The sequence below is a fragment of the Dendronephthya gigantea genome, unplaced genomic scaffold, assembly GCF_004324835.1.
Source record: "Dendronephthya gigantea isolate DGI-Jeju-01 unplaced genomic scaffold, DenGig_1.0 000012F, whole genome shotgun sequence".
In the NCBI taxonomy this organism is placed as follows: domain Eukaryota; kingdom Metazoa; phylum Cnidaria; class Anthozoa; order Malacalcyonacea; family Nephtheidae; genus Dendronephthya; species Dendronephthya gigantea.
The window spans coordinates 1531943-1559190 of NW_021163022.1; the positions used below are offsets into that span (position 1 = coordinate 1531943).

The 27248-nt window shown below is 36.6% G+C and overlaps 3 protein-coding genes across 3 annotated transcripts in view; 1 reads left to right on the forward strand and 2 right to left on the reverse strand.

Annotated features, from left to right (window-relative positions):
* Positions 1 to 2495: 2495 nt before the first annotated feature.
* Positions 2496 to 5666, reverse strand: LOC114518989. Its single transcript, XM_028539042.1, has 8 exons — positions 5572 to 5666; positions 5305 to 5396; positions 5051 to 5171; positions 4435 to 4800; positions 3973 to 4143; positions 3700 to 3870; positions 3539 to 3618; positions 2496 to 3450 (listed from the first exon to the last, which is right to left on the reverse strand). The coding sequence occupies exons 1-8, from the start codon at positions 5582 to 5584 to the stop codon at positions 3115 to 3117; spliced, it is 1350 nt and encodes a 449-aa protein (XP_028394843.1). The 5' UTR covers positions 5585 to 5666; the 3' UTR covers positions 2496 to 3114.
* Positions 5667 to 5820: 154 nt separating this feature from the next.
* Positions 5821 to 9002, reverse strand: LOC114519033. Its single transcript, XM_028539087.1, has 8 exons — positions 8695 to 9002; positions 8314 to 8394; positions 7810 to 8181; positions 7590 to 7694; positions 7009 to 7253; positions 6577 to 6755; positions 6276 to 6366; positions 5821 to 6180 (listed from the first exon to the last, which is right to left on the reverse strand). Exons 1-8 carry the CDS (start codon positions 8894 to 8896, stop codon positions 5821 to 5823), a joined length of 1635 nt encoding a protein of 544 aa, XP_028394888.1. The 5' UTR covers positions 8897 to 9002.
* A 243-nt stretch (positions 9003 to 9245) lies between these two features.
* LOC114519034 overlaps positions 9246 to 27248 on the forward strand; it is a 29768-nt gene continuing 11765 nt past the window's right edge. Inside the window, exon 1 of the mRNA XM_028539088.1 lies at positions 9246 to 9568. Coding sequence (XP_028394889.1) covers positions 9395 to 9568 — 174 coding nt within the window. The 5' untranslated portion in view covers positions 9246 to 9394. The remainder of the gene's footprint in view (positions 9569 to 27248) is intronic.

The window sequence follows — 27248 nt, forward strand, 5'->3', positions numbered from 1 at the left end:
GATAACAAAATTCATGCATGACTGCCATAATATAGCCGATCGTCGTCACATAAACAGTATACTGAATCCCTAAATTTAATTTATATGGTCCCCATTCAACCACCATTTTTAATACCAATACATTTTATATAGCGCAGCACTCCCCAGAAAGATCTATATATCATATTTTAATAAATATATGAATATTCATAAAAAGTTTACCTTGGAAGGAAACGATTTTCTATATCGCCCCATGCAAAATTAGTAGACTTGAATGGTTCTTTCAAATACTAATGAAAACTCTTATAAAATATTTCAACCTCGACGATTTCAATGTTTGAACGCCAATTGCCAAATGCAGCTTTTAGGTTTCCCGCGCAAAAGTAGGTCGCGGACTCGGGTGTGTCAGATCTCATTTTCAATTTTGTCGGTATTTTTAAATAAGGCGGAAACAATTTTGGGAGTATTTTCACGGATATAGTTATAAAACTGCTACAACCCTCTTGTACTCTTCTAAATATGATCTTATTTTCAATTTTTGGGAGTATTTTCACGGATATAGTATAAAACTGCTACAACCCTCTTGTACTCTTTTAAATATGATCTCATTTTCAATTTTTGGGAGTATTTTCACGGATATAGTACAAAACTGCTACAACCCTCTTGTACTGTTCTAAATATGATCTCATTTTCAATTTTTGGGAGTATTTTCACGGATATAGTATAAAACTGCTACAACCCTCTTGTACTCTTCTAAATATGATCTTATTTCCAATTTTTGGGAGTATTTTCACGGATATAGTATAAAACTGCTACAACCCTCTTGTACTCTTCTAAATATGATCTTATTTCCAATTTTTGGGAGTATTTTCACGGATATAGTATAAAACTGCTACAACCCTCTTGTACTCTTCTAAATATGATCTCATTTTCAATTTTTGGGAGTATTTTCACGGATATAGTATAAAACTGCTACGACCCTCTTGTACTCTTCTAAATATGATCTTATTTTCAATTTTTGGGAGTATTTTCACGGATATAGTATAAAACTGCTACAACCCTCTTGTACTGTTCTAAATATGATCTCATTTTCAATTTTTGGGAGTATTTTCACGGATATAGTATAAAACTGCTACAACCCTCTTGTACTCTTCTAAATATGATCTCATTTTCAATTTTTGGGAGTATTTTCACGGATATAGTATAAAACTGCTACGACCCTCTTGTACTCTTCTAAATATGATCTTATTTTCAATTTTTGGGAGTATTTTCACGGATATAGTATAAAACTGCTACAACCCTCTTGTACTGTTCTAAATATGATCTCATTTTCAATTTTTGGGAGTATTTTCACGGATATAGTATAAAACTGCTACGACCCTCTTGTACTCTTCTAAATATGATCTTATTTCCAATTTTTGGGAGTATTTTCACGGATATATTATAAAACTGCTACAACCCTCTTGTAGTGTTCTAAATATGATCTCATTTTCAATTTTTGGGAGTACTTTCACGGATATAGTATAAAACTGCTACGACCCTCTTGTACTCTTCTAAATATGATCTCATTTTCAATTTTTGGGAGTATTTTCACGGATATAGTATAAACTGCTACGACCCTCTTGTACTCTTCTAAATATGATCTTATTTTCAATTTTTGGGTATTTTCACGGATATATTATAAAACTGCTACAACCCTCTTGTAGTGTTCTAAATATGATCTCATTCAATTTTTTGGGAGTACTTTCACGGATATAGTATAAAACTGCTACGACCCTCTTGTACTCTTCTAAATATGATCTCATTTTCAATTTTTGGGAGTATTTTCACGGATATAGTATAAAACTGCTACGACCCTCTTGTACTCTTCTAAATATGATCTTATTTTCAATTTTTGGGAGTATTTTCACGGATATAGTATAAAACTGCTACAACCCTCTTGTAGTGTTCTAAATATGATCTTATTTTCAATTTTTGGGAGTATTTTCACGGATATAGTATAAAACTGCTACGACCCTCTTGTACTCTTCTAAATATGATCTCATTTTCAATTTTTGGGAGTATTTTCACGGATATAGTATAAAACTGCTACAACCCTCTTGTACTGTTCTAAATATGATCTCATTTTCAATTTTTGGGAGTATTTTCACGGATATAGTATAAAACTGCTACAACCCTCTTGTACTCTTCTAAATATGATCTCATTTTCAATTTTTGGGAGTATTTTCACGGATATAGTATAAAACTGCTACGACCCTCTTGTACTGTTCTAAGTATGATCTTATTTTCAATTTTCATTTTCAATTTTGGGAGTATTTTCACGGTATTTAGTATTATTAAAATACTAATATGAGTATTCATCACTAATATGGAAATAACAAAATTAAGTTGTATAGACCTATTCCAGAAAAAGCGATAGACCTGTTTCGAGTTACGCGAGAACAAGGCTAGTGAGGTGCTCCGCTGTCAAAATTTCAATATTATTCTATATTTATAAACTGTTTTGACGGAAAAAAACTTTGAAGCTTGCAACAGGTCCGGCAAAAAAGTGAACAAATGGCTTTAAATTCAGCAGGGAAAATCTGACTAGCCTTGTTTTGCGTAACTCGAAACATGCCTGTCTTTCTCTTTAGAATAGGTCTATTTTTAAATATATTCATTTATGTTTTATACTTTTATATGTACATGTTTTACAGATAATCTATTTTGAATATTGTGTTAATCCTATAATATAATTTAGATATTTATTAATACAGCTCCCATGTACACATGGAGATTAAAAGTTTATTCAATTGACCATAGGGAAAAAGATGGCTACATGTGCATATAGCTATATGCATTCCAGACATCAAGAATAAATGACAGAAAAAAGATGGTAAGAAAAGCACTTAAGGACGTAGAAGTTTATCACAAAAAGGGAAATAACCTCCTGTTTGATGCATGTCCTTCGAAATACGTCAATTTGCTTTTCCAAACGATTTCTCACCGCAATGCATTGCAGTTATTAAATGTACATCTTTTTCGGTATGCTCAACTATTATAACAAGCGATCTCTAATGATCAATGTAGGGGAACTATGACATAGTGACATAATTAATATTTTATTATATAGGCATGCAATATTTTACACAAATTCTAAATGCTTTGTACAAATAATCGTCCTTTACGTATATTATCGCCGTCTTCATCACCGCTGTACTCATCATTGTCGTTCTCGTCATCTTCTTCATTGCCGTCAAAATCATTATCGGAAATATCCTCTTCAATCATACCCGAATCACCTTCGCTTAAGGACCACGGAAAACCATGAAAGCATTCTTGAACTTTCGAATAGTCTCCAGCCGTAATTCTACTAAAATGCTCGACACCCATATTTAGTTGTTTAATGCAATACTCTAAACCTTTCTTTTTCAATGCTTGCAAGCCGCAAAGGTACGAATGAGAAGCATTCTTCACTTTATACTGCACAAACTAAAAGAGAAATTACCAACACAACCATATTAAAATTTTAACACTATAGTTACAGTCAAGGATTAATTAACGGATTTGAAATATCTACCTCTTCATCTTCAGTGATATCACTTCTTTCGTTACTAGCTTTGGGCGAACGATCGCCAATATCCATCGCATTATCATTTTCTATATAAAAACCAAATGGTTTCAATTTATATTACCGGTAATTTAACAGACATAAGTAACATTTCTGTATACTGTACTTACCAGACAAGTTACTAATTGCTGTTATCTCGTCGAGAAGTTTCGGCAAAACGTGCTTCGAATAATACGCCAGGAAACGTTCCATCTCAGTCTTCACCAACTCAATCTCTTCTTTCCATCTTTCGGAGATTAAGTAATTTTCAACCACCATCGCTTTCACACGTACAGGTATGTCTTAAAGAAATAAATATTTTGACATAAATTAATTGCATTTTAGATTTGCAAAAATATATTAATTAGAGCATGATAGAGCAAAATATATTAAAGCATTAGTACCTGAAACGCTTTTGTTTTCTTGTATCCAAGGAAACTTCCCAGCTAATACAGCGGCGAACTCAATAGGTTTGTTACCGTCATAGAGCGCAGAGTACTGTTCAACCAAATTTTTCATCTGCTCCTTGTCAGCTACAGTTTTCCGCCTCAACTTTGCTCTTTGTTTTGAAGTATCTAAATATTAAAATACAATTGATGCTTAAAATACGATAGAGGTATAGACGTTTTACAGCTCAATTATGCCAAATGTTTTAAACTTCATACTTAATATATATATATATGTAAATAATTTAGATATTCTGAAGAAGACTCGAAGTACCGAGTCGAAAGCTCAATAAAAAACAATTTTAAATCCGGAGAACATTCATTGATAAACATATATATACATACTATATATTGAAGAAATCTTTGAATGTAAAGGAATACAGCACTCGTAGTTTTAGAAATGCAAACGTAGCTAATTACCAGCAAGTTTCGAAATAGCCGACGTCCTTTTTACAATAGAGAAATAGACCATTTCAATTTTCGTTTGAAGAACGTTAAGACTTCTCTGAACTAACAAACGTTTTCCCTCTTCTATGACACTTGGTCTGTCAAATTCCTCAAAATCACTCTCTAAATCTTTCAATCTCTTTTCGATAGCAGGTACGTCTTTAAATTTCTTTATGTGAGAACTGTACATGTTCTGGTAGGTTAGAACAGCACCCACGACAGGCGCTAAAGAGCATTCAAGATTTTCTAAAAGCTGCATTTGACGTAAGTGCTCAGAAAATAGAAAATATTGCTCTTGAGCAGTCATTTCAGTTTTCCTTCCACTTATTAACTCCTCCGCTAAGAAGTCAAAAGAAAGACGTTTTATTCTTCTATTACAGTTTAAACACGTCAGAACGGGGAAATCTTCAATACACAATATCACAGATAGATTTGAAAAATTGACGGTCTTCCATATGCCAAGTTGGCAAGAAATGCCAAGAAATGGCAATGTGTAGCTAAATAGTAACGATACTGACGCATCTCTAAAATATTTACATGTAGCTATAAAGTCTACAAAGCTTGTACCGAGTAAATATTATTATTATACCTTTGGCAACATTCTGAACTTCTGATTTCCAATCTGAGTACTTTATTTCTGCTTTACCTAAAGACAGGTCATCGACTGATTCATCCAACTTTTGTAATGAATGCTTTGACATTTCAACAGCCTATTAAAAAACAATATTAAAATATCATATAAAATAACTCCCAAAACATTCTTCGAGTTATTTAATTAATTGGTATAGAATTGTTGACAAAAAACATAAAACCTCATACAGTAAACGTATATGCAATACTCACGCGATAGTATCGTTTACATAGGTATTGAACCAGGCTGTTTATCTTACGCTTGTTCCATGCCCTTGCGCATTCAGTCAACATTTCATCCCGACCTACAGCAAGAGTGAAAACAAAATTACATGTATTGAATTTATTTATTCAATACTTCAGAAAGTTAAAATACATTTTCCAAATAAATTTTCCATCAAATCTGGTATTGTATTGTCTATTGATTTCCCTATCATTTCTTCAAGATACAAAATCATACATCCATGACCATGTGCTCACCTTCTGGCAGCATATATTTTGTAGTATTACCAAGCCTGGAAAAATAGGAGTTGATTTGCTCTACTTCCTCTCCAGTGGCACATGCAGCCCCTTGTTGCCATCTGCCTCCCCAATCACTAACATAGAGGATGGAGAAAATAAATATATTTCAAATATCATAAAAAACATAGTTAAATTAGAGGAATAATTGTTGTTTTTAAATAACTTTAGCATGTTGCTAGTATATTGCTATATTGATGATTTGCAAATTTACAGCAAATATGTATGTTGTACCTGACATGTCCAGTTATGTGCTTTGGCATGCATGACTGACAGAGCTGGTTTGATCTGATACCCATTAAATGCTGGATCTGCTTTTTGTGCCCAGTTCCAAAATTTACACATTATATCCTGCCAGAAAAAGTTTAGTGGCTTTTCCAAGAACTTTTTGGCAAGAATATAATGTGCATAGCCATACAATTCTCCTTGAAACATGTTGACAGCAAATTGAGCAACAGAATGTCGACAGCCAGCAATGTCCAACCCTGTTTCATCTAGCTTAGCTTTTTTGAAATTCTTGTTTCTTGCTGCTTTCCATGTTGTCTCTCCACATTTGTTTTCTTGTACACCCTGTTTTAAAACAGTGTCAGGTGTAATTACAGGTTATACATATATTCAATAATGGAACTTGTAAATTGTAATGTGCAAATATTGTAACAACAAACCAGATCTCCTTGATACAATTGTTGCAGATGTTGTTTAACATCATTGTTGTCTGCAATAAAAACATTTCCATAATAGCACTGGGACCGTGACCTATGTAAGTGGAAAACAAATATATAGTCTCTCATCTGGTTTATTGAGTCTTGATAGGAGCTGAAATGCTGAGTTAACACAATTGTGTCAAAAAATGAACATTGTCTTATTGGATAGTAAACAACATCTTATTTGTACAATCCTAATTTATTTCGGTTATTCATTTCCTAAATACACATATATTGGATGAACTACATTTAAGATACTCACAAGCCAGAATGTTTATAACGATAGAGTTTCATATTGCCATCAACATGGCATGAATGCTGCTCTTTTTCACAACAAGGGCACTCCATCCAATTCATACCCTTTAAGGATTCTATTTCAAATTGACAATACTTCCACTCTTTGAATGCAATGGAGAATATAGTTGGGTTGATAATACCACTCTTAATAAGAAATAAAAAAGAAAAAAATAGTATTAAATAAATTTTGTAGGCTGTATTAATGTGTTAATTCTTCATTAAATTAGCTAGCAGTATCAAGAATCAAAGGATACACTATTTTACCAATCTCTACTAACAAATAATAATTAAGAATACTTAACATTTAGCAAGTCTTACTAATTCTGCTTGAGATATTTTTTTGTATGGAACCCTGAAGTTGTTAATGCAATATATTATGCTTAAAAATAGAACACACCCTTCCTTTGCTCAATGAAAATTCTTCTAATCCCTCCAGAAAACTTTTCTGTGATGTTCCTGGCATTCTTTTCTGAAATATGTCCCACAAACGAAATAAATCTTGGTCAAAGATATATGACAGAGATGATCCCACACTGCCAGGCCAATAACCATTTTGCAAAATCAATTGAAGATTGGATAACGGTTCGCAAACCAAACTGCAATTAACACATTTTGTTGTATATTTGTTGAAATCGAATCGACCTAAAAATAATACATCATTCAAAATCAATCATAATATACCAAATTAATATTACTTCTTATATTTATATATAAGTAATGTGAATCAGGGCGCAATGGAACTCAATAGGTTAACTAGACACATGGGTGGAAAAGTATTAATCCATTTAGTGCCCATGCTCTTTCTTTGATAAGTTAAATCATCTCGCCTTAAGCAGAATAGTAGTATGCATCAGGGCATAAGGCATCTGAATGAATTCCCTAGGGTAGATGGACCAATTACCAAATCAGCTAGGTACCAGTGACAGTAGATGCTAAAGTTAAGGGTCCACAAGGGCCCAATATAACCAAACTTCTTACCATTAGTATTTACAACAGTTATTGTCTCTTTTTTGGCATGGTATGTCAAAGAATCCACTTTCTCACATGAAGGACAATTTGCAGGGCCAAAAAGTAGAAATCTCTCTAAAAAGCATATTAGTACTGTAAACAAATATATTTTAATTCATTGTGAATTGGGTAGAGTTTCATTATACTCATTTAATAAACCTAGAACAATCACTGTGCAGTAATTACCAACCTGAGCTAATTCTGCTATATTCATCAACCTTTTCCATAGGTGAAACAGCTTCAAAACACCTACTATTCCATATTTCACGGTCATGGAAAGGATTTTGTGAATGTATTCTACTATCACAGACATTACATATATAGAATGATAGACCACATTGATGACATCTTATATTGGCATCACTTCCAAAACAGAACGAACATCTTTCTGAGTGGTGATTTTCATTAGAAACTACCCAGTTAAAGAGTGAACTTCTTGACTTTGTCCAATCTTCCTGCATATTGGTCATCCTCTTAGACCAATTTGATTCTTCAGGTTTTGTGACAGGCAATGATTCCAAAAGGGTTTTGCAATAACCAATCAAATCATCCAGACTTTTTTCTATGAATTAACCATACAAATGCATGAATAGTTTATACCAGTACCATATTGGTAAAATATCAACCCATGCTTATCATATTAATTGACCTTACATACTATGATAAATGTCCATAAGGTTAATGTTCACAATACCTTGATTTACTTGGATTTCCTCATTATTAAAGTCACGGTCATCAAACATGTCGCTTGAGCACTCACCAGATATTGCAGCATCTTGAAAATATATGTACACATCTACTTTACAAGTGCAAAACACTCATTAATTGCTGAATATACACGTGTACAGTAATCGAAATAAAATGAAATTGCCCTTTTGGATGGGCGATATTTTAATTATTTTTATTTTATCTTAGCAAAATGATTTAAAAATGAATGCCATTCTTTTCAAGAATATTTGTCCCAGATTATGATAATAAGGTATATGACGAAAATAGATGAATTATGGTATATATGACGAAAATAGACGAATTATGAAGCATTTATAAGCATATATACTTGGTCAGTGAGTCTAACCTTTGCGTCTAGATCCTTTTGAGGGATCATATGTTCCCTTAAAATGACGAAGACCTGTTTTTGGATCGGTGTTAATTTCAAACCGAACAGGCTTCCTTTTCCTTTTCAGCTTCGAATTCGAGTGTAGCGAACAAAGATCTTTTACGCGTTGTAATGCCTCTTCAGTAGTCGGAGTTTTACTTTTTCGTGACCGTGACGACATACTGCACAAGTATATTTACTATCGAGTCCAACTAATCAATTTTGCACATCAAAAAAACACTAAAATTGTAAACAATATTTAATTTATTAGCCTGCTCCCATGTGCTATGGTTTTTAAATTTCAATGCGTACAACTGTTTAAATTCGATGTCATCTGCGCATGCATGGCATTCATGGTTATCACGAATTCATTTGAATTTAACATTTCATGATAATCACGAATCTCATTTGGAGATCGTGTTGGGGGAATCTCATCCTCGTCCCCAGGGCCTAGCTCCGTTGCTCTCCACATAGGAGAGCAACGGAGCTAGGCCCTGGGGACGAGGATGGGGGAATCTCGCACAATTACAAGGAATTGACGTTTCATGTGGGAAATTTCGCACCTCTGCGCCTATGAATTTGCTCTGGAATTGGCCGTAACTATAAACTTTTAATATTGGTTTCCAAGAGGCCCTGAGGAGCCGCGAATAATCAAATCTAGACAAATCAATCTTAAAACATGACTTTGGTTGAAAACCTTCAAACGTGGAAAGAAGCTGTGGAAAGTTATAACGAAGGTGACTTTCAACGTTCGCTCGATAAATTCAGAGACATGAAAGATTCCTCGGCAAAGATAGCATTTAACATTGGAAGGACATATTTATCGCTCTGTGACTTACAAGCAGCTATACAGGTCAGTACTGTATGACCAAGTTATATTTAATTTGAAACTAGATTGTGTAATATATAAACCAACATATATATATATATATATATATATATTGTGGATCTAGGAAAGGTTGTCCGAATTCCGAAAATATATACAAACCAGACACAGTACTAAAATGCGGTGCCCGCAATGCTTGCCTAGAAGTAAAACGTCCGCTCATTTCTAACGGCATCACCAACTTACATTCTCTTGTCGGCCGCAGCCTGGTTGGTTGGTACGTTAAGGTCAAAATTGCGCCGTTTTAAAATCTTCAGAAATAAACTATTTAGGATAAAAATACTATCTAAAAATACTATCAAAATGAAGAGAAACGTGAGACGAATAAACTGGTGTAGAGCCGGAAACTAGAAGAGCAACGATACTAAGACCGATCCACTTATTTAAGGACGAAAATTAAAAGAGAAAACCAACGATATGAAAGATATCAAAGACCAAACTTACTATTACTAGTAAAGTATAGCATAGTAATTTTGAGCGATTTGTCAACAATTCAATTTCGTTTGTCTTCCAAACGTCATAAATCGCTGCGAATACTCTTGATTAGTAATATATTTAAGACCTGTAAGTATAATTTCTTACGCTGAATCGAATGGTGGTATTTTTGTCCTTCTTGGGTGCATAAAAGCAGAGATACACGCAATTATCAGAGTTTGAGATTGAAATTGAAAAAAGAACGTTCCTTTAAAAAAGGAATTTGGCAAACGTACAACAAGATTAATAGTAATAATTAGGAAAAAATTCCAAGCATTCCAAGCATGTGCAAGGAATTTTTACTAGGCGATTAAGGAAACGTATTGATGCGAACAAACAAACTCACAGGCAGAATATAATGCGGTGCCAAACTTGGCGCGGGCACCGCAATAGTTGTGACATGTGACCACATATTTCCATCACGTGTCATATCTAATTACGCATGCAAACGCTGCAAAATGGCTTCAAGGTTATTGCTTAGTTGGGATATTTTTGTTGTAAAATGCCTAAGCCGTATTCAGACCAACCTCGCAAGCCAGGCTCTTTTACCTACGCTCCACGGCCCACGCTGCGGCAAAGACCCTGGTCAAGGCTGGTCATGTGACCTCCCAAAATATGGGAGGTTTTTAATTAGCGCTTAGTTCATATCCATGGGAGGAGTGGCAAAGTCGATATACCATTTCTGCTATTTTTAGCACTTGTCACAATCCAGATGACTTTGTACTAACGCAACTAAAAATAGCGGTTCACGCTATAAACGAAATAAATACAGCTAGTGTGGCGCAGTAAAAAACTAAAAAGAGCAATAAACCGAATTTAGATTCAAGTGCTATGTGTAGACTGTATCATCGTCGATAGAATCGGTTTTAGTATCGTCACAAGTTCAGTTGATATTCAATACAGACACTCGAAGGCCTGTGCTATCTTCTAAATTTTGGCGTTGATGAGCGAATTTAGAGGTCAAATAACAATAACGACACAGGTTATTTCGCTTTGCAGTACAACAGCGCTCAATCAGATTCAGTCCTTAGAAACACGCTGTTTTAACTGATGTGATCTATGCGCTACTTGTGTCCCACCCATCCCCACACGGGAGAAGCGTAACAAAAGAATCACGTGACCAGCCTTGACCAGGGTCTTTGCCGCAGCGTGGGCCGTGGAGCGTAGGTAAAAGAGCCTGGCTTGCGAGGTTGTATTCAGACGATATAAGATGGGGGATTGTGTGGCAGAAATTATTTTATAACAGGTCTTCAACCAGAGTTGCTGTCGATTTGTTTGTTTCGCCAAGGACAGTAGAGCGTTTTCAACCTGTTTATTTAATAATACTGATAACGTTACGTCGCCCCATAAGTTTGGCAGGCCCCTTTGTAGCACAACACTTTACCAGCATGAGGAACTGGCAAAATGTGAAATAATTCTCAGACATCCAGAGCTATACCTTAGGGAAATCGCCGATCAATTAGAAAACGCTGACATTCGGTGATAAACGGGCTCTCATCCAGATTAAGCAGACAAGCTCTTATCCAGATTAAGACATCATGTAAGCTCGGATGCTGCTAACAGAATATATAAATCTATGATTCTCCCAATTTTGTTACGTACTCTGGGCTTTTGAAACTTCAGTTCACGAAGACTCAGTTAGACAAGTTTCAATCAATTGAATGTCGCGCGGAAAACATCATTACTCCTGAAGAACATGGTCATATGCCCTCTATTATCAAGATATTACATAAACAGTCATGTAGTATTGTAAGAAAATGCCTAGACAATCGGATGTGTACCAACTTTGATAACTATTTTGAAATTAAAACTGGTAGTATCAACACAAGGAACAATAATCTTTTGCTAAAACTACCTAAAGTTAGTAAAGTAAAGTTAGAGTTTGCGAAACAATCATTTTATTATTTGGGTGCAAAAATCTATAATGATTTGCCAATCGGAATAAGATGGGAAGGAGATTATGACCAATTTCTTAAACTATTGAAAGACTATTATAAATAGGTATATGTGAACTGTAGTTTTAATTAACTTAATTTTAAATTTTTGAAAGACCTTCAAAATAGCTAGATTGAACAACAGGTTTTAAACTAACTTTTTTATAACTATTTTTATTGCTTGTATTTTAATCTAGGAGTAGAGAGGGCACATATTGATAACAGTGTCTTTGCACTGAAATGTTTACCCTCTGTAAAGATTTGTAATAAAAATAATAATATCCAGATGTTGATCTTCTTGTATCTGGGTCGTTTGCCCAATCTGCATCTGAGTAACCAATCAAAGAACATTTCGAATCTTTGCCTTCGAATACCAGTCCGTAGTTTATAGTTCCTTTGATGTACCTCAGCACTCGTTTTGCACCTTGCCAATGTTCCTTGCTCGGTTTTGACATGTACTTTGATAGTATAGCTACAGCTGACGCTAAATCTGGTCGAGTTGCGGTCGTTGCATATGTTAGGCATCCTATGAGCTTTTGGTATTCATTGATATTGCTAGGATTTTCATCATCCGGCAATTCTGAGTAATGCTTTCCAGATTCTAAGGGATTCTGGTTTGCAATGTTCGAGGCCAAATCGCTTCAGAATTCCTTCCAGGTACTTAGTTTGACTAATTGTCATATTTCCTCTTCTTCTGTCTCTTTTAATTAACATTCCAAGAACGTGTTTCACTTCACCCATATCTTCAATCTTGAACTTCGAACCGATAAGCTTCTTTTCTTTGTTTAGCATGGACAAATCATTGGAAAATAACAGAATATCGTCGACATGAATTAGTAGGATAACGAATTTGATAATTCCATTCTGATCTTTGACTGATTTCATGTACAAGCATGGATCGGATTTCATTTGCTGGTATTTGCACGATTTCAGGAATGTATCAATTGCATTGTTCCAGCACTGTGCGGATTGTTTTAAACCATATATACTCTTCTTGAGCTTACAAACACGATTTGGATAGTTCTTATCGACGTAACCGTCTGGTTGTTGCATATATATTTCCTCTTCCAAATTTCCTTGTAGGAATGCCGTTTTGACATCCATTTGATGGATTTCCCAATCCTTGGCATTTGACAAAGCTAGTAAAGTTCGAATCGTTGTGTTCGCACGCACGACGGGAGAAAACACTTCAGAGTAGTCGATTCCTTCTGCTTGCGTATAACCTTGAGCTACTAGTCGAGCTTTGTATCTTTGGACATCACCGTTTTCGTCTCTTTTCACTTTAAACACCCATTTGCTTCCTACAATGTTCTTTCCTTCAGGTAACGGGACAAGTTCCCAGGTGTCATTCTCGATTAGCGAGTTGAATTCGGAATCACAAGCTTGTTTCCATTCTGTTGAATGTTCTCCAGAAAAGGCTTCGTTAACATTGATAGGCTCGTTAATATCTGCTGTTAAATCATTTGCTACGTAGCACTCCTCGTCAAATCTATTAGGTGGTCTTCGCGTTCTTCGTTCTCCAATATTGCGGACTTCGTTCATGAATCTATCTTCAAAGGTTGCTCCCACTGGCTCGTTATCAGCTGGTTGATCATTGGCCGGTTGGTTACCCTCGACATTGTCTGCAACTTCTTGATCAATAGCTTCGGCTTGGTCTTGGTTTACGTTCACGGGAATTTCTTCCATTTTGATCGGAACTTTAACATCAGAATCATCATCAAAACTTAATGAGCTTTGCACATCAAAGTTATGGAATTTCTTCTCTAGAAATACAACGTCACGACTTCGAAGAAATTTACGACCAATGGGATCATATAACTTATATCCCTTCATGTCGTTTGGATAACCCACGAAAATTGACTTCCTTGATTTCACATCCAATTTCTTTCTCTGATTGTCCGGGATGCATGTATGCGATACATCCGAACACACGTAAGTTGGATACATCCGGTTTCTTGCCGAGTAAGCATTCATATGGAATAGTACCGTTTAAAGCTGTAGTTGGACTGCGGTTTCGCACGTAGACCGAGGTGTTGACAGCTTCTGCCCAGAATTCATTCGGCATCATTGCATGAGACAACATTGATCTAGTTGTTTCGACAATTGTGCAGTTCATCCTTTCTGCTACACCGTTCTGCGCTGGGTTGTACGGGATAGTCAGTTGGTGAAGGATACCATTCTTCTTCAGAAAGGATTGGAATTCTTTCGATGAATACTCTCCACCATTGTCGGAACGTAGAATCTTGACTGACTTTCCGGTGGCATTCATAACATAGGTATTGAACTGGATAAACTTTTCTGGTACTTCGCTCTTATTCTTAATGAAATATACAAAAGTGTATCGGGAATAGTCATCAATGAAGGTTACGTAATATCTTGATCCACCAAATGAAGGTATGGAGTTATGGACATTGGTCCACATACATCGCTATGTACGAGTTCATATGGTTCTTTTGCACGAAAGGTAGCATTCTTTGGATACGGACAACGATGGTGCTTCCCTTGAATGCATGCTTCACACAATTGGGTTTCATTGGTATTTCTTACACCGTCCATTCCATTCACCATATTTTCATCAATAAGCTTTTGCACATTGTTCATTCCCAAATGTCCTAGTCTGCAGTGCCTTCGTTAGAAATGGTGGCAAAAAGGAAAACATTCTGTGACGCCATATGTATTGAATCTTAATGTAAATGCCTGAATTGGCTGGTCGCGCAGCTCAAATCCAGTTTTTTTTGCCCTGCAGCCGCAGGCAATATGGCGGAAATAACCTTGATGAGTCTATTCACAACTGCTCTCACTCTCAGCACGCTTGAAGCTGCTGGCAGGAGCAAATTAATGCTGTATCAAAAGCCGTGTTTACACTACAAGCCTGGCTTTGGCCTAGATCTTCCTAGTGTAAACACACTTTGGCCTGGCCTAAGCCGGGAAATCTAGGCCCATCATAACAGGTGGCCTAGGCCAGGCCCAAGCGCTTCTTTGCTAGAAACGCATATATTGATAACAAGAAAATACGATGGTCCGCCATTTTTTTGAATTTGTTGACAGTATAGTAAAGTTTACACAAAGTAAAAAAACTTGTGATATGCAAATCGCTGAAATTCTAGGCCAAAGTCAGACTGTCGAAGCGTAAGTGTAAACGCTTCGTTCTAAAAAGATCTAGGCCAAAGCCAGGCCTAGGCCAGGTTCAGGCTTGTAGTGTAAACACGGCTAAATACACGCGCAAAAACACATGTTGTCGCAACATTGTTACTGTAACAGTAGTGACACCTAACACTTAATGGACCTATTGTTCATGACTATAATGATCTCACTCCTTGCTCCGATTTGTATAACTGTATATTTTGTTTCTCTATATATATATTACTTTTCATGTGCTCTGACTCTTACTCGCTCTCATACACTTTCTATATTATTGTCTGTCCCTAACTGTCAATCAGTTCTAATATTCTATTGTCCAAGCTTAATTATCTATAAATAGCAGTTATGTATATTACATCACCCCTTTTTTTTTAAAACAATATTAACATTTAACAAAACATAATTCAGTCATATATTGAATGTCCAAATCTATCAGGTTTTCCTCTGACTCGGCTCGATCTTCGTGTCGGTATTTGATCTTGATGTCCAACATTTGTTGCTGCTGGTAGTGTGATGGTATTGTTCCTCTTTTGATGACGTTCTCTCTCATTATCGTCATCACTGTCCGTATCATCCCTTGGCTTTGGTATGCGTTTAAAATGTGACACATTTCGTGTGATAACGTGTCCGTTCTTGCTTCTTGCTTTAACCTGTGAATGCGATCTGTGTGTGACTCCGTATGGAACGTTGTTGTAATTCGCAGTCAATTTGTTCTGCTTGTCCTGACGAACTAAGACATAGTCTCCTATCTTAATTTCACTCTCTTTTACGTTTCTTTTTTCATTCGCATATTCTTTGTTGTATCGCTGTCTCTCCATTTCATTCTTTTTAGCAATATTGTGTTTGTTAACAATGTTCCGCTTTTTCAATTCTGGAAGCTTTCCTTTCACTGTACGGTTAAATAGTAATTCCGCTGGTGGAACTTTCGTGGAAGAGTGTGGTGTTGTCCTGTACTGTAACAAGAAACGATGTAGCTCTTGCTGCCAGGGTCTTCTTTCGATGTGAGCGGTTCGTAGCGTTTTTCCAAGGGGCTGCATGAATCTTTCCGCTTCGGCATTGCCCTGGGGCCATTTAGGTGTTGAATGGATATCTTTAATTCCAAGAACTGTCAAATAACGATTATATTCTGCACTATTGAAAGGCGGTCCATTGTCTGTCTTGATAGTTGTTAGGATGCCATGACGGGCGAACATTTGATCTAATTTGGGTATGACCGCAGAAGCTTTTGTCGAGCGTACTACTTCCACTTCGGGATATCTGGAATAGCGATCAATTGCGACCAGAAAGTATTCTCCTGAAGGAAGTGGTCCGTAGAAATCCAAATGTATCGTTTCCCATGGTCCCTTTGGCATTGTTGTCGTTGATATTGGCTCTTGTGGTGGTGCTTTACCCACTGCTTGACAAGGAATGCACTTCCCTATTGTTGCTTGCACCATTTTGTCAATATTCGGAAACCAAATCTTTTCTCGGAATAATGATTTCGTTTTGGTAATGCCAAGATGAGTTTCGTGCGCAATGTCAATCGCACGTTGCTGTAGCGATTCTGGTATCACTATACGAGAACCACGAAGAACCACGCCCTTTGTTGTCACAGTAAGTTCGTCTTTTACTTGTTTATAAGGCTTGACTACCTCGTAGTGCCACTTGTTGAGCTTTATAGCTGCCCGAACTCCTCGTAAGGTTTTGTCCTTGTTCGTTGCTTCTTCGATTTCCTCTATCGTCAGTGCTTTCGGAACACTGGAGCGAGCAATAAAGTTTATGTGCTCCTCAGCCATTTTCTGCTGTTTGTAGCTTTTTCCTTTTGGGTGGCGCGATAGATAATCAGCCGGATTGTTAGCTACTGGTTGTATCTTACTTGAAAAGCATAAGGTTGTAAGCGTAACACCCAACGTTCTATTCTTGCTGATGTTTTGGAATTTCTGTTGCCGTAGATTACTTCTAGTGGTTTATGGTCTGTGATTAGAACGAACTCGTTTCCGTACAGGTATAGATGAAAATGTTCCACTCCCCAAATAATAGCCAGCGCCTCTCTCTCGGTTTGGGAGTATCTTTGTTCGACTTCTGTTAATGCTCTACTCGCATATGCCACTACTTTCTCGTCGTCTTTTCCTTTGTTTCTCTGCGAAAGGATTGCTGATATGCCGACTGGACTCGCATCAACCGTTACCAGTGTCTCTTTATTTTTGTCAAAAATATGCCATGCACGATGCTGAGGCTAAGGTGAAAGTTAACGTGTTGTATGCGTTCTGATGAATGTCGGTCCACACAAAAGGTGTATTTTTCTTCGTTAATTGGCGCAATGGAGCTGTAATGGTTGCAAATTTCGGAATATACTTGGCACTGTAGTTTGCCATGCCGAGGAGACTTCTTACTTCAGAAATGGTTTTGGGTACCGGCGCGTTCTTTAAAGCTTCTACACGTTTGGGGTCAGGTTTGCTGCCGTCTTTGGAAAATACTTGTCCGAAAAATTCCAGTTTGTCATTCAAGAAGCTACACTTAGCTTGATTCAAGCGTAGTCCTTTGTCGGAGATTCGTTTTAGACATTTATTCAAGTTCGTGTTATGCACTGTTATTTTCAGGGAGTTATTTTAACTCTCCCATTATCCTTTTTTAGTGGAGTTAAAAATTTAACTATAGTTTTGGAGTAAAAATAACTCTCTTTGAGGGGTTAATAATTTTTAGACCTTATTAACTATGCAGAATTAACTCCTTTTGGGGGAGTTAAGCAATCTAACCCTCTTTTATGAGTTATTTTGACTCACCTATTACCCTTTTTTGGGGGTGATAAAAATTCAACTCTCTTTTTGGAGTTAAATAAAATTCAAAATGGCGTGCACAAGAGGAGCGGGTTAATAGTTTATTATAAATTTTAGTCTTATAAACGTGAATTGATTTAACTCTGGAGTGAAAAAGGCGGAAAAGGCTTGTAAAAATTACGAATGTTTGTGCCACTAATGTAATTTGACTTCTAAACCCTATATTTTAACTTATATCGCTTTCTTCATCCCGATGTATAAAGTTTCTTCCTACGGCATTTAACTTTTAAGTTCAAGTTTATAAGGCTGTTCTGTTCATCTGTATATCAAAGCCATTCCCCCCATAAAATAGGGAAAAATAGCAGGGCTGACGATGATCTATTGATTATATATGTTATTTCTGGCTGTGAGGTCGTTATTTCCGTTTTCGAGACCGTCGGCACAGTTTTTTGTATCCGGGCCGAAGCTGCCGGTAAAATATAATGTGTTTATTTTTTAACCTTTGCCGTTGGCCGAGGGAAGTTTTCGAGACCGAGAGCACAGATTTTTGCCTCCGGGCTGAAGCTGCGGTATACAACGTGTTTATTTTTTTACCTTTACATTATTGACTTCATGAAACACAAAAAAAGCAAAAAAATTAGCAAATAACTATATAAAAACTATAATTTCTGCAATCTACAAGGCTACAAGCCATTTCAGAATTTTAATACGTCAACAACTCCTTAAAAGGATATCCTAGTCGGGAAACAGCCAATGAAATGGCAGATATTGTTACCATAGCAACTAAATCACGGCAAATTCGGGCACAGAGTACTACACAGAGGTGGAACTCGCGGCAAATCTTGTCCCCCTGTTTTTAATGCGCACGCGCTAGGCTCTGGCAAGTGTTTTTGCACTTTTTAATAAGGAAAATTCGATTTTTTAGCAGAAAAAATGCAATTTTAAAGCCAAGGGTCTTTTGCTCTTCGTTTTTTTGACAAATCTTATTTATCCATCCGACATTGCTCCTTTTGGATTAAAAATGACTGCGATAATACGAATTCAAACGGGAAAAAAAGGGAAATACAACTACGAGGAGTGCGATTTTCACACGAAGCTTCTAGAACTGCCAGGTAAATATTCAAAGTTTGGTATTTCATCTAATAAATGTAGGTCTATCTGACTATATTTCGCCAACATGCAGTCGTATTTTTTTCTAGATGGCGAAACAATCTTCTCAAAGTCAGTTAACTTTTGAGCGGACGACATATCTACTGTTCAACAAGATAGCAAGTTACGTGGCTATTAAAAAAGTTTTACAACGCATACGTAGTTTACTGATATTTGTGAACCCTATTATGTCTCCTATGTGTATTATATTCACATCCAAAATTTGGAAAATAGCTTTCAATCTTCTCATAGAAGCCACACAGCATTGCATAGATTAGATTGGAAATTGATCTGCATGTCCTTCATGAATATTACAATCATGTATGAACTGAAATTAATATCTGTTAGCACATTTACCATTTGTGTCAGTGTGTGAAGTTGGATTTATACTCATGTAAAAAGTATTGTATATATATATATAGGTAAAATTTGCATTTGTTTATTGTAAATCCTTTGAATTCAAGTTCAAGATTCGAATAAAAAACATGTAGTTTTTGCTAGTTTTATGGCAAAATAAATTATTTTCAAAGAAATTTTTTCGTGTGTTTGAATTTTAGAAATAACACATCAATCATGCTTGTTTTAAGATCAGCTCAGATGTTTTCTGGATGGAAAAATAACTGCCTAATTTATAATCGGCGATGATGTTGGCAATCAACTTGATATTTATAAAGAAAATCATTCGTGCTTGTATTTCTTACCTCTTTAACCTAACGCATATATTTTTTACAAAAACACAACCATTTACCGTTTGTTTTTAAAATTTAGGCGCAAAAATGGAGGTCGATAGAGCCAGCTTTAAAATATTAACATTTTTCGTCTTTCGAACACCTTTTCTCCTTACTTTAGAGTCAAAATACACTTGCCAGAGCAATTTGCGTGGCGCGTGGAATGGCGTGGGCAGGGGGACAGCAACATCAAAGGGTTCCGCCGCGAGTTCCATAACTGTATATCATTAAACTGTGATTCGGGCAAATCGACTAGAAAAACAACGTAAAATGCAGCGAAAAAAGGAGTAAAAAATCCAAACTAAGACGTTTTTCGGGTATGTTTTTTATTTCTAACATACTTTTAGCCTTTTCCGGAAAGGTTTTTACACATTTTAGCCTTACGTTGCTTTGGTTTGGCCGTTTTATTCACATTTCACACCGGGCCGGATGCATTTCAAGCGGGCCGGATGCAAAAATCAATATTAAATAGGTCATTTTATCACTTTAAAATTTACAGTAATCAAAGTCTTTCAGAAGTAATTTATAATTAAGGGTATAGGAAGAGTAATATTGAGGTTAAAAGCAACAACTGATGTTAGAATTATTTAAAAGTGGGCTATGAAAAGGTGATCCTTTCAGACAATTAATATAGCAATTCAGAGCTTTTGTATTGATCTGTCTTTTCAAATATACAACTCACAATATTATACAAATGCATGTGAATTGATAATAAGAAATTTTGTGAGATAAATTTACCAATATGACACTACGAGAACCTTTGGCTTTAATGTTTTTAGTTTAATAATCCAATACACAAACACAATTTGCATCAGAACTCTGAAAGTAGAAATAATATAACTCCGATAGTGGAGTTACCACTGCTTAACTCCTTTTTAAGAGTTACATTTTAACCCCTAAATGATAGTTATTCTGACTGCAAAAACGGAGTTAATATTTTACTCCAAATCTGGAGTTACTTTTAACTCCAAAAAGTGAGTTGTTCTGTACCTTTTTCCGTAACTCCTATTTTAGGAGTTAAAATAACTCCCTCAAAATAACAGTGTGTTCTTCCTGTGTTTTGCCATATACTAAAATGTCATCAGCTATATTCTTTACTCCGACTAATCCTTGCAATTGGGTTTGTAAAGTGTACTGGAAAATCTCACTGCATTGGTGCCATAGTTCAGCCTTTTGTATCTGAAAAGACCGATGTGTGTACTGAATAGTGTAGTAATGTAACGACTGTCTTCGTGTAGTTTAAGCTGATGATAGGCCTGTGTAAGGTCTAATTTGGAAAAACACGTTGTTCCATTTAACTCAAAGCTGATGTCCTCAACTGTTGGAATAGGGTGTCGTACCCGTTTTATAGCCTCGTTGGCAGCGGGCATATCGACGCATATACGAACGTCCCCGTTCTTTTTCGGTACTGCTACAATTGGCGATACCCAAGGTGTAGGTTGGTTTTCTGGTACCCGTTCAAAAATATCGTCTTTCTCTAGTTGTTCTATCGCGTTCTGGACCTTCTGACGTATGTGATAGGGAATTCGGCGTTGTGGCTGTGCTCGGGGTGTTGTTGTTTTATCAACGTTTAATTTGATTTTCTCTTGCTTGAGTTTACCCAACCCGTGGAAGACTTTTGAATGTTTGTTTAGAATATTTTGGAGTTCACGATCTTTTGTTTCAGTTACTTTGTTAAGATGAAAACTTACCAGGCCAAGTTCCTCTGCCGTTGTTGCTGATATTAGATTTCCGCTGTCTGTCGTTTCTGCGACGTAAAAAGTTGCCACTGCAACTCGACGGCGAGTCTCAATAGCTTCCTCAAACTTGCCAATTAACTTTACTGGCTTGCTAGCAGTATATGCAAACGCTTTTATGTTCGTTTTCTTTAATTCTATTCCTGGTATTTTCTCGTATGTACCTCGGTCGATGACATTGATCCTTGCGCCTGTGTCTACGGTAGCTTTGAACGATCGTCCGCATACTTTAACATTGACTTTGGGGGTCTTGTCATTAGAAACTGTGCATAGATATTCGTTGTCAGAACTGTCCGTCTCGCTCTGAACTTCGTTTAGTGGATTTAGTGGTCGTTTGTATTTCTGCATGTTTCGGTTTCATTTCATGTTGAAAGGCTTTTGTCTGACGTTGTATCTTTCCTCGACACACTCGAGCAAAATGGTTGAGCTTTTGACATTTCCGACATTCTTTACCTTTAGCTGGGCATTGTCCTTCATGAGGATACGTACCACCGCAATTGTGGCACGTTTTCGATGATACTTTGTTGACACGATCTGTTGTGTCTTTTGATTCGATGTCTCGCGCTTGAAATGTGCTCGTCTCGGCACGGCGACCATCGATAAGTATTGACTTGAGATCATATGTCGGGTCTCGTAATTCCTTCTTTCGAATCCGTGAAGATGAACCGGCCGTAATAATTTGTTGTTCTATTTCGAAATCCGCGTTGTGAAATGAACAAGTTTGTGCTAATGTCCGTAGTCGTGTATGGAATTGATCAAGGGTTTCGTTCGGTTCTTGTTTCGCTTGTCTACAGCGGTAAACTGCGTATCGGCGATTTTCTTGCGGTTGGAAGTATTCGTGAAGCTTTGTTTTCGCGGCTTCGTAATCGGTTGCGTCTCCCGTATCAGGTATTTGTTTAAATATCTCGCGAACCCGTTTGCCAGCTTGATATAATAGCAATGCACGTTTTCTTTTCTCATCCGTAATCCCACTAGCGAGGATGAACATCTCGAAATCTTGGATCCAAATGTTCCAGCGCGTGCCTAAACTTTCGCCAACATCGGCGTCTGGATTAAATTCTGGCAATGGTTGTAGTGAAACCGATTGCGTATTTACTGTGATATTTTCTTGTGGCTCGGCTTGTCCTTCAGCCCTTCTCGTCGCCAATATAATGATCTCACTCCTTGCTCCGATTTGTATAACTGTATATTTTGTTTCTCTATATATATATTACTTTTCATGTGCTCTGACTCTTACTCGCTCTCATACACTTTCTATATTATTGTCTGTCCCTAACTGTCAATCAGTTCTAATATTCTATTGTCCAAACTTAATTATCTATAAATAGCAGTTATGTATATTACAATGACAATGTTCACAATATTATTCATTTGAAAAAAAAAGCCCAGAAAGCCTCTATGGAGCAGAAAAACGTAGTTTAAACAGCTGTTGTTTTTCTTCAACATGTGATAAATGGACTTGCGATGCCAGCACTTCCCTTGCGATAGTAACTTCTAGCACCGTGCTTCTAGTATCTGTCTAGTAGCCAACCAATGAAATCCACCTTTCCGACGGTCAAACACTTATCAAAAACACGTGATCAAATGACAAAAATTCGGACAAACACAGGTCGGACATACTATAGTTTATATGGAGTGTCAGGATCACATTGCGTTTTAAAGCTCTTTATATGTCTCAAGATGTAGAGGAAATACGATTTCGGCCGTTTCTTATCTTACAATAGTGCTGTCTACCGCTCACGATTCGAAAATGGTTAGCAAAATGACATTGAACGAGATAAAAACATACCTTCGCGAGCGCGGTTAGCGTCACTTAAAACCTGCGTTGGTAAATATTGCAATACACAACAATAATAACTCAGTAAGCATTTTCATTCAACGTTTCGACTATATTTAGTCATCATCAGGAATGATTAATTTACATGTGCATGCGTTGTATAATATAGTGTATACTATATGTAATTTGATATTGTTCAAGAGAAAACCGATAGTTCTTTGGATGCCTTTGTGCCATGATTAAGCTCCGGTTTTTGATGACGGATGGCGAGTGAATAATATAGTGTATACTATATGTAATTTGATATTGTTCAAGAGAAAACCGATAGTTCTTTGGATGCCTTTGTGCCATGATTAAGCTCAACCTCGTACCCAGGGTCTTTACTCGTGGGGAGAAAATACCCTGGTATGGGCTGGTCATGTGACCCCCAGATTTTGGGTAAAATGGCGGATTGTGCATTAGGGTGGGGGAGTGAGTACGCATTGTTACGATATCAAACTGTGACGACTATTAATGTAAATGATGTCAACAAAGATTATCACATTCGTGCGCACCTGGTATGGCAAAATCATTTGATACTCCGAAAAAATATTACCGTTTTCGCGAAAACATTCAAAGCTCGTGTTGTCGTTTATGTTTGAAAATTTGCGATGTGACCCACGTCAAAAAGTTATTTAGATCCGCGAACGCTGAGATTCTTTCAGTGGCTGAAGATTGCCTCGGAGATTCTCTGCTACGAGACCAAAACCTGCCGCAAAATATATGCAGACCTTGTGAGAGAAGGCTCTCCAATTATAAAGAATTCAAAGAACTTATTGTAAAAAGCCAAAAGGTTATTGAATCGCAATCGAGGGCGAAAAGATGCTCGGAACCGTCGCCTTCAACGCTGCCCGCGGCAAAGGTCCAACGACAAACAAGCAAACGCCGGTCCATTATATTTTCTTCAAGAGAAAATTTATCGGTAAGTTTGGAGAATTACTACAAGTGTATCTTTTCAGTTTCGCCCTTTTTATAAAGTCGTACGTTTTTTAAAAAATGTAAATGCGCGTTGAGCTTTTTCTTTGCAAAATATAAATATTCTTAAATATGATAAGCCCGTCGTTAGGTTTTGTTTAAACCATATGTCCTTGATATAGTATAGGTGAAACAAAAAGTTCGCTTATTTTGATACGGAAGCGGCTGTTCTTTTGAAGAAACCGCTTATTTTCTTGACCCTTTTCCAGAGTTTTACAAAATATAAATGCTTAGTAAGTTATTTTAAAGAGGTAGATGATATACTTTCCAGTATCAAGTTGTGTTTTTCATTTAATGAACGTTCAGTAAACAAAAATATATTTTTAAATTTACTGTGAAAAATCGATGCATTTGTCACATTACTTTATTAGTTTCTCACATGTATCGTTTTTTTGTTTTCAGCAAACTACTTCAGACCTACCCGGGGAGAATTTAGAAAAATCAAAAGGAAACATTGTCGTCAAGTTGCAGGAAGAACTAAGATATGTCGCTCGGAGAGATACCAACTCCGTTTTGATGCAAAGGGACTTTGATGCGCTAGCAACTGTAGACTTTAATAGAATAATTGACGAAATGAAGCGGATATGCCCCACGGTTTATGAAATTATTCTCGCTCTGTTGGAAATGGACGCAAACGTTGAAAAAAATATCCCAACCATGGTATTAATTTACGGACTGATCATGTTTAGGCGATTTCATGAGATGAGCCTCTTGCAGAGATTGAACAGTTTGATATTAATTGATGGAAATGCTAATCAAGAGGTAAGCATTGCTAAGCCTGGTTTCCATATGGTCGTAAACGTGTCGTAAACATGTCGTGACTTACGACATGTTTACGACCATATATGCCGACCACTGTGTACGGACCACTGAGCTATATTAATATAGCTCAGTGGTACCGGTACAGACACATGAGCAAGTTTTTTGTTGTTGTTTTAATAGTTTTACTGAAAAAATGACTTACTTCTACCCTCCTAGGTTTGGGATAGATTTAATAAGTATGGAATTTGCCTTTCATCCAAGATGAAATATACCATTCTGGATGATATTGGGGATAATTTTATGCACCATGCTGTTGAACTTATCAAGAAAGGTTGCAAGTTTGTGTTTGTCATGGATAACATTGACTGGACAATAAAAGTTCATGAGATGCAATCAGACAACCAGAATAAAGATGTCCATGCTGTTGCAACTAGCCTGGTTTTTGATCGTGTGCCTCGAAAGGAATTTTCAAGCAATGCACCTCAGCAGTCTCTTTCCCATGTTAATGTGAACACGATTGTGACCCCAAATGCAGAAGAAATGGCTGTCACAAGGGAACGATATAAGGTCCTAATTGGTAACATAATATGTGAATTCCTACAGCCATTCGCACATTTCAAGGACCTAGTAGGTAGTACAGCAAGCATCCATCCAGCTGCAATGAGTTCCCCATCTGTTATCATTCCTTTTCCTGTTTTAATGAAAGACGAGAAGAAATATTCTGATTTGGTAGATGTGTTGGATACAATGGAAATGTGGATTCAACAACTGTATACTAAAGCTGGTGTAGTAAGCAAATCTAGTGTTCCTGTTGTTATTCCTGGTCCCCCTGTTGGAACAACATCTCGTCCAGATCAGCCTGGAGCAAATATCCCACGGGAACTCCCACCTGATGACCCTTTACCAAAGGTTCCATGTTATGGCGATCAGTTGTCACGAGTGAGATTGGCCGGTGGCAAAGATCTTCGAGCTGGTTGCCATACTCCAACAGATAGACTGGATCACCTTTATCCTTTTCGGATAGCAGATTGGCATACCAAACAAAGCCTTCTTAAAGTAAGCCAATTACTAATTATGAGCATATTAACTTGTCATTGAGTTTATCTGGCAATTAGAAAATGAAATATTTCATGAAACCCACAACCTCTCTATGCTCATTTTTGAACCATCTGATTTTAACTCAACTTATGAAATATTTCATAATCATTTCGAACATATACATGTAGATTCATTGAGTTCAAATTAGCTTTTCAGTATATGGTAATGAAACCTGTTTAAAATAATTTAGGTGCATGCATATTTTTCCAATCAATTCATAATATTTTTGTTATAATTTTATTATAATTTAAATTTTATTATAAGATGTTATAATGTGTACATCACATAATTTCAGTTGAATATCCCCATTTTAATACCTTCTTGTTTTTGAAATTGAAGGCTAAGAATAACTCTCATTTTACATTTAGTTGATATTCAAGAAGTTATTCAAAAATTCTGCTCGAGAAATTGGAACCCTGCGATACTTTAGGGAAATATTACAAAGAAGGAATGTGACCAAGGATGTGAAGCACTTCGAAGAATGTGAACAATTCTTTCTTTCTGTTGGCAAATGCTATACTGTTGAGGCATTGCTGAATTTCTTTGGCATGACAACAGTTGGTGATCCACCAAGGAAGAACAGTCCACCTTACCATTTGATCTCTGTAGAGGAGAAAAGGCAGGCGTACTGGGATGGAATGTTGGATAATTTCATAAATGAGTATCTACTTCCACCTGGTCAAGAATCTATGCATGGCATCTTAGATGATATTCCATCCTCAGAGTTATCAGACGAGTTGCCAGATTTTGTAAGGGAGCACTCATTGCTCTTGCTCAAATATTATTTTCTAATTGTTGACCTCAAAGATGCTGTCAGAGAAGGAAATGGACTCAGAATAAACCAACTTCATAAACAACTACTACATCATTTCAAAACTGATCCTGGATACAATGCCTATGGGATTGAGATGTTTATTAGCATTATGCAGAATGATGTGTTGCTTACTGAAGAAGAAGCTTACCAATGCACATGGGCAGCAACTGCAAACTGGACTGGAGGCAAGGGAAAGAACTTAGAGATTGATCTCATGCAAGAGAATCGTAACAGAGATTTGAAGCAGATCATCAAGAACATGGG

Bases quoted from the DNA above. Each gene is read 5' to 3' on its own strand.
- LOC114518989 (XM_028539042.1), bottom strand. The intron at 5,172-5,304 runs GTGAGTATTGCA...GTTTTTTAATAG, and splicing joins TATGTAAACGATACTATCGC to GCTGTTGAAATGTCAAAGCA. The intron at 3,451-3,538 runs GTAGATATTTCA...TTTCTCTTTTAG, and splicing joins ATATCACTGAAGATGAAGAG to TTTGTGCAGTATAAAGTGAA.
- LOC114519033 (XM_028539087.1), bottom strand. From the start codon at position 8,896: ATGTCGTCACGGTCACGAAAAAGTAAAACTCCGACTACTGAAGAGGCA. The intron at 8,395-8,694 runs GTTAGACTCACT...TATATTTTCAAG, and splicing joins AAAAGGATCTAGACGCAAAG to ATGCTGCAATATCTGGTGAG. The intron at 6,181-6,275 runs GTTTGTTGTTAC...GTTTTAAAACAG, and splicing joins AATTGTATCAAGGAGATCTG to GGTGTACAAGAAAACAAATG.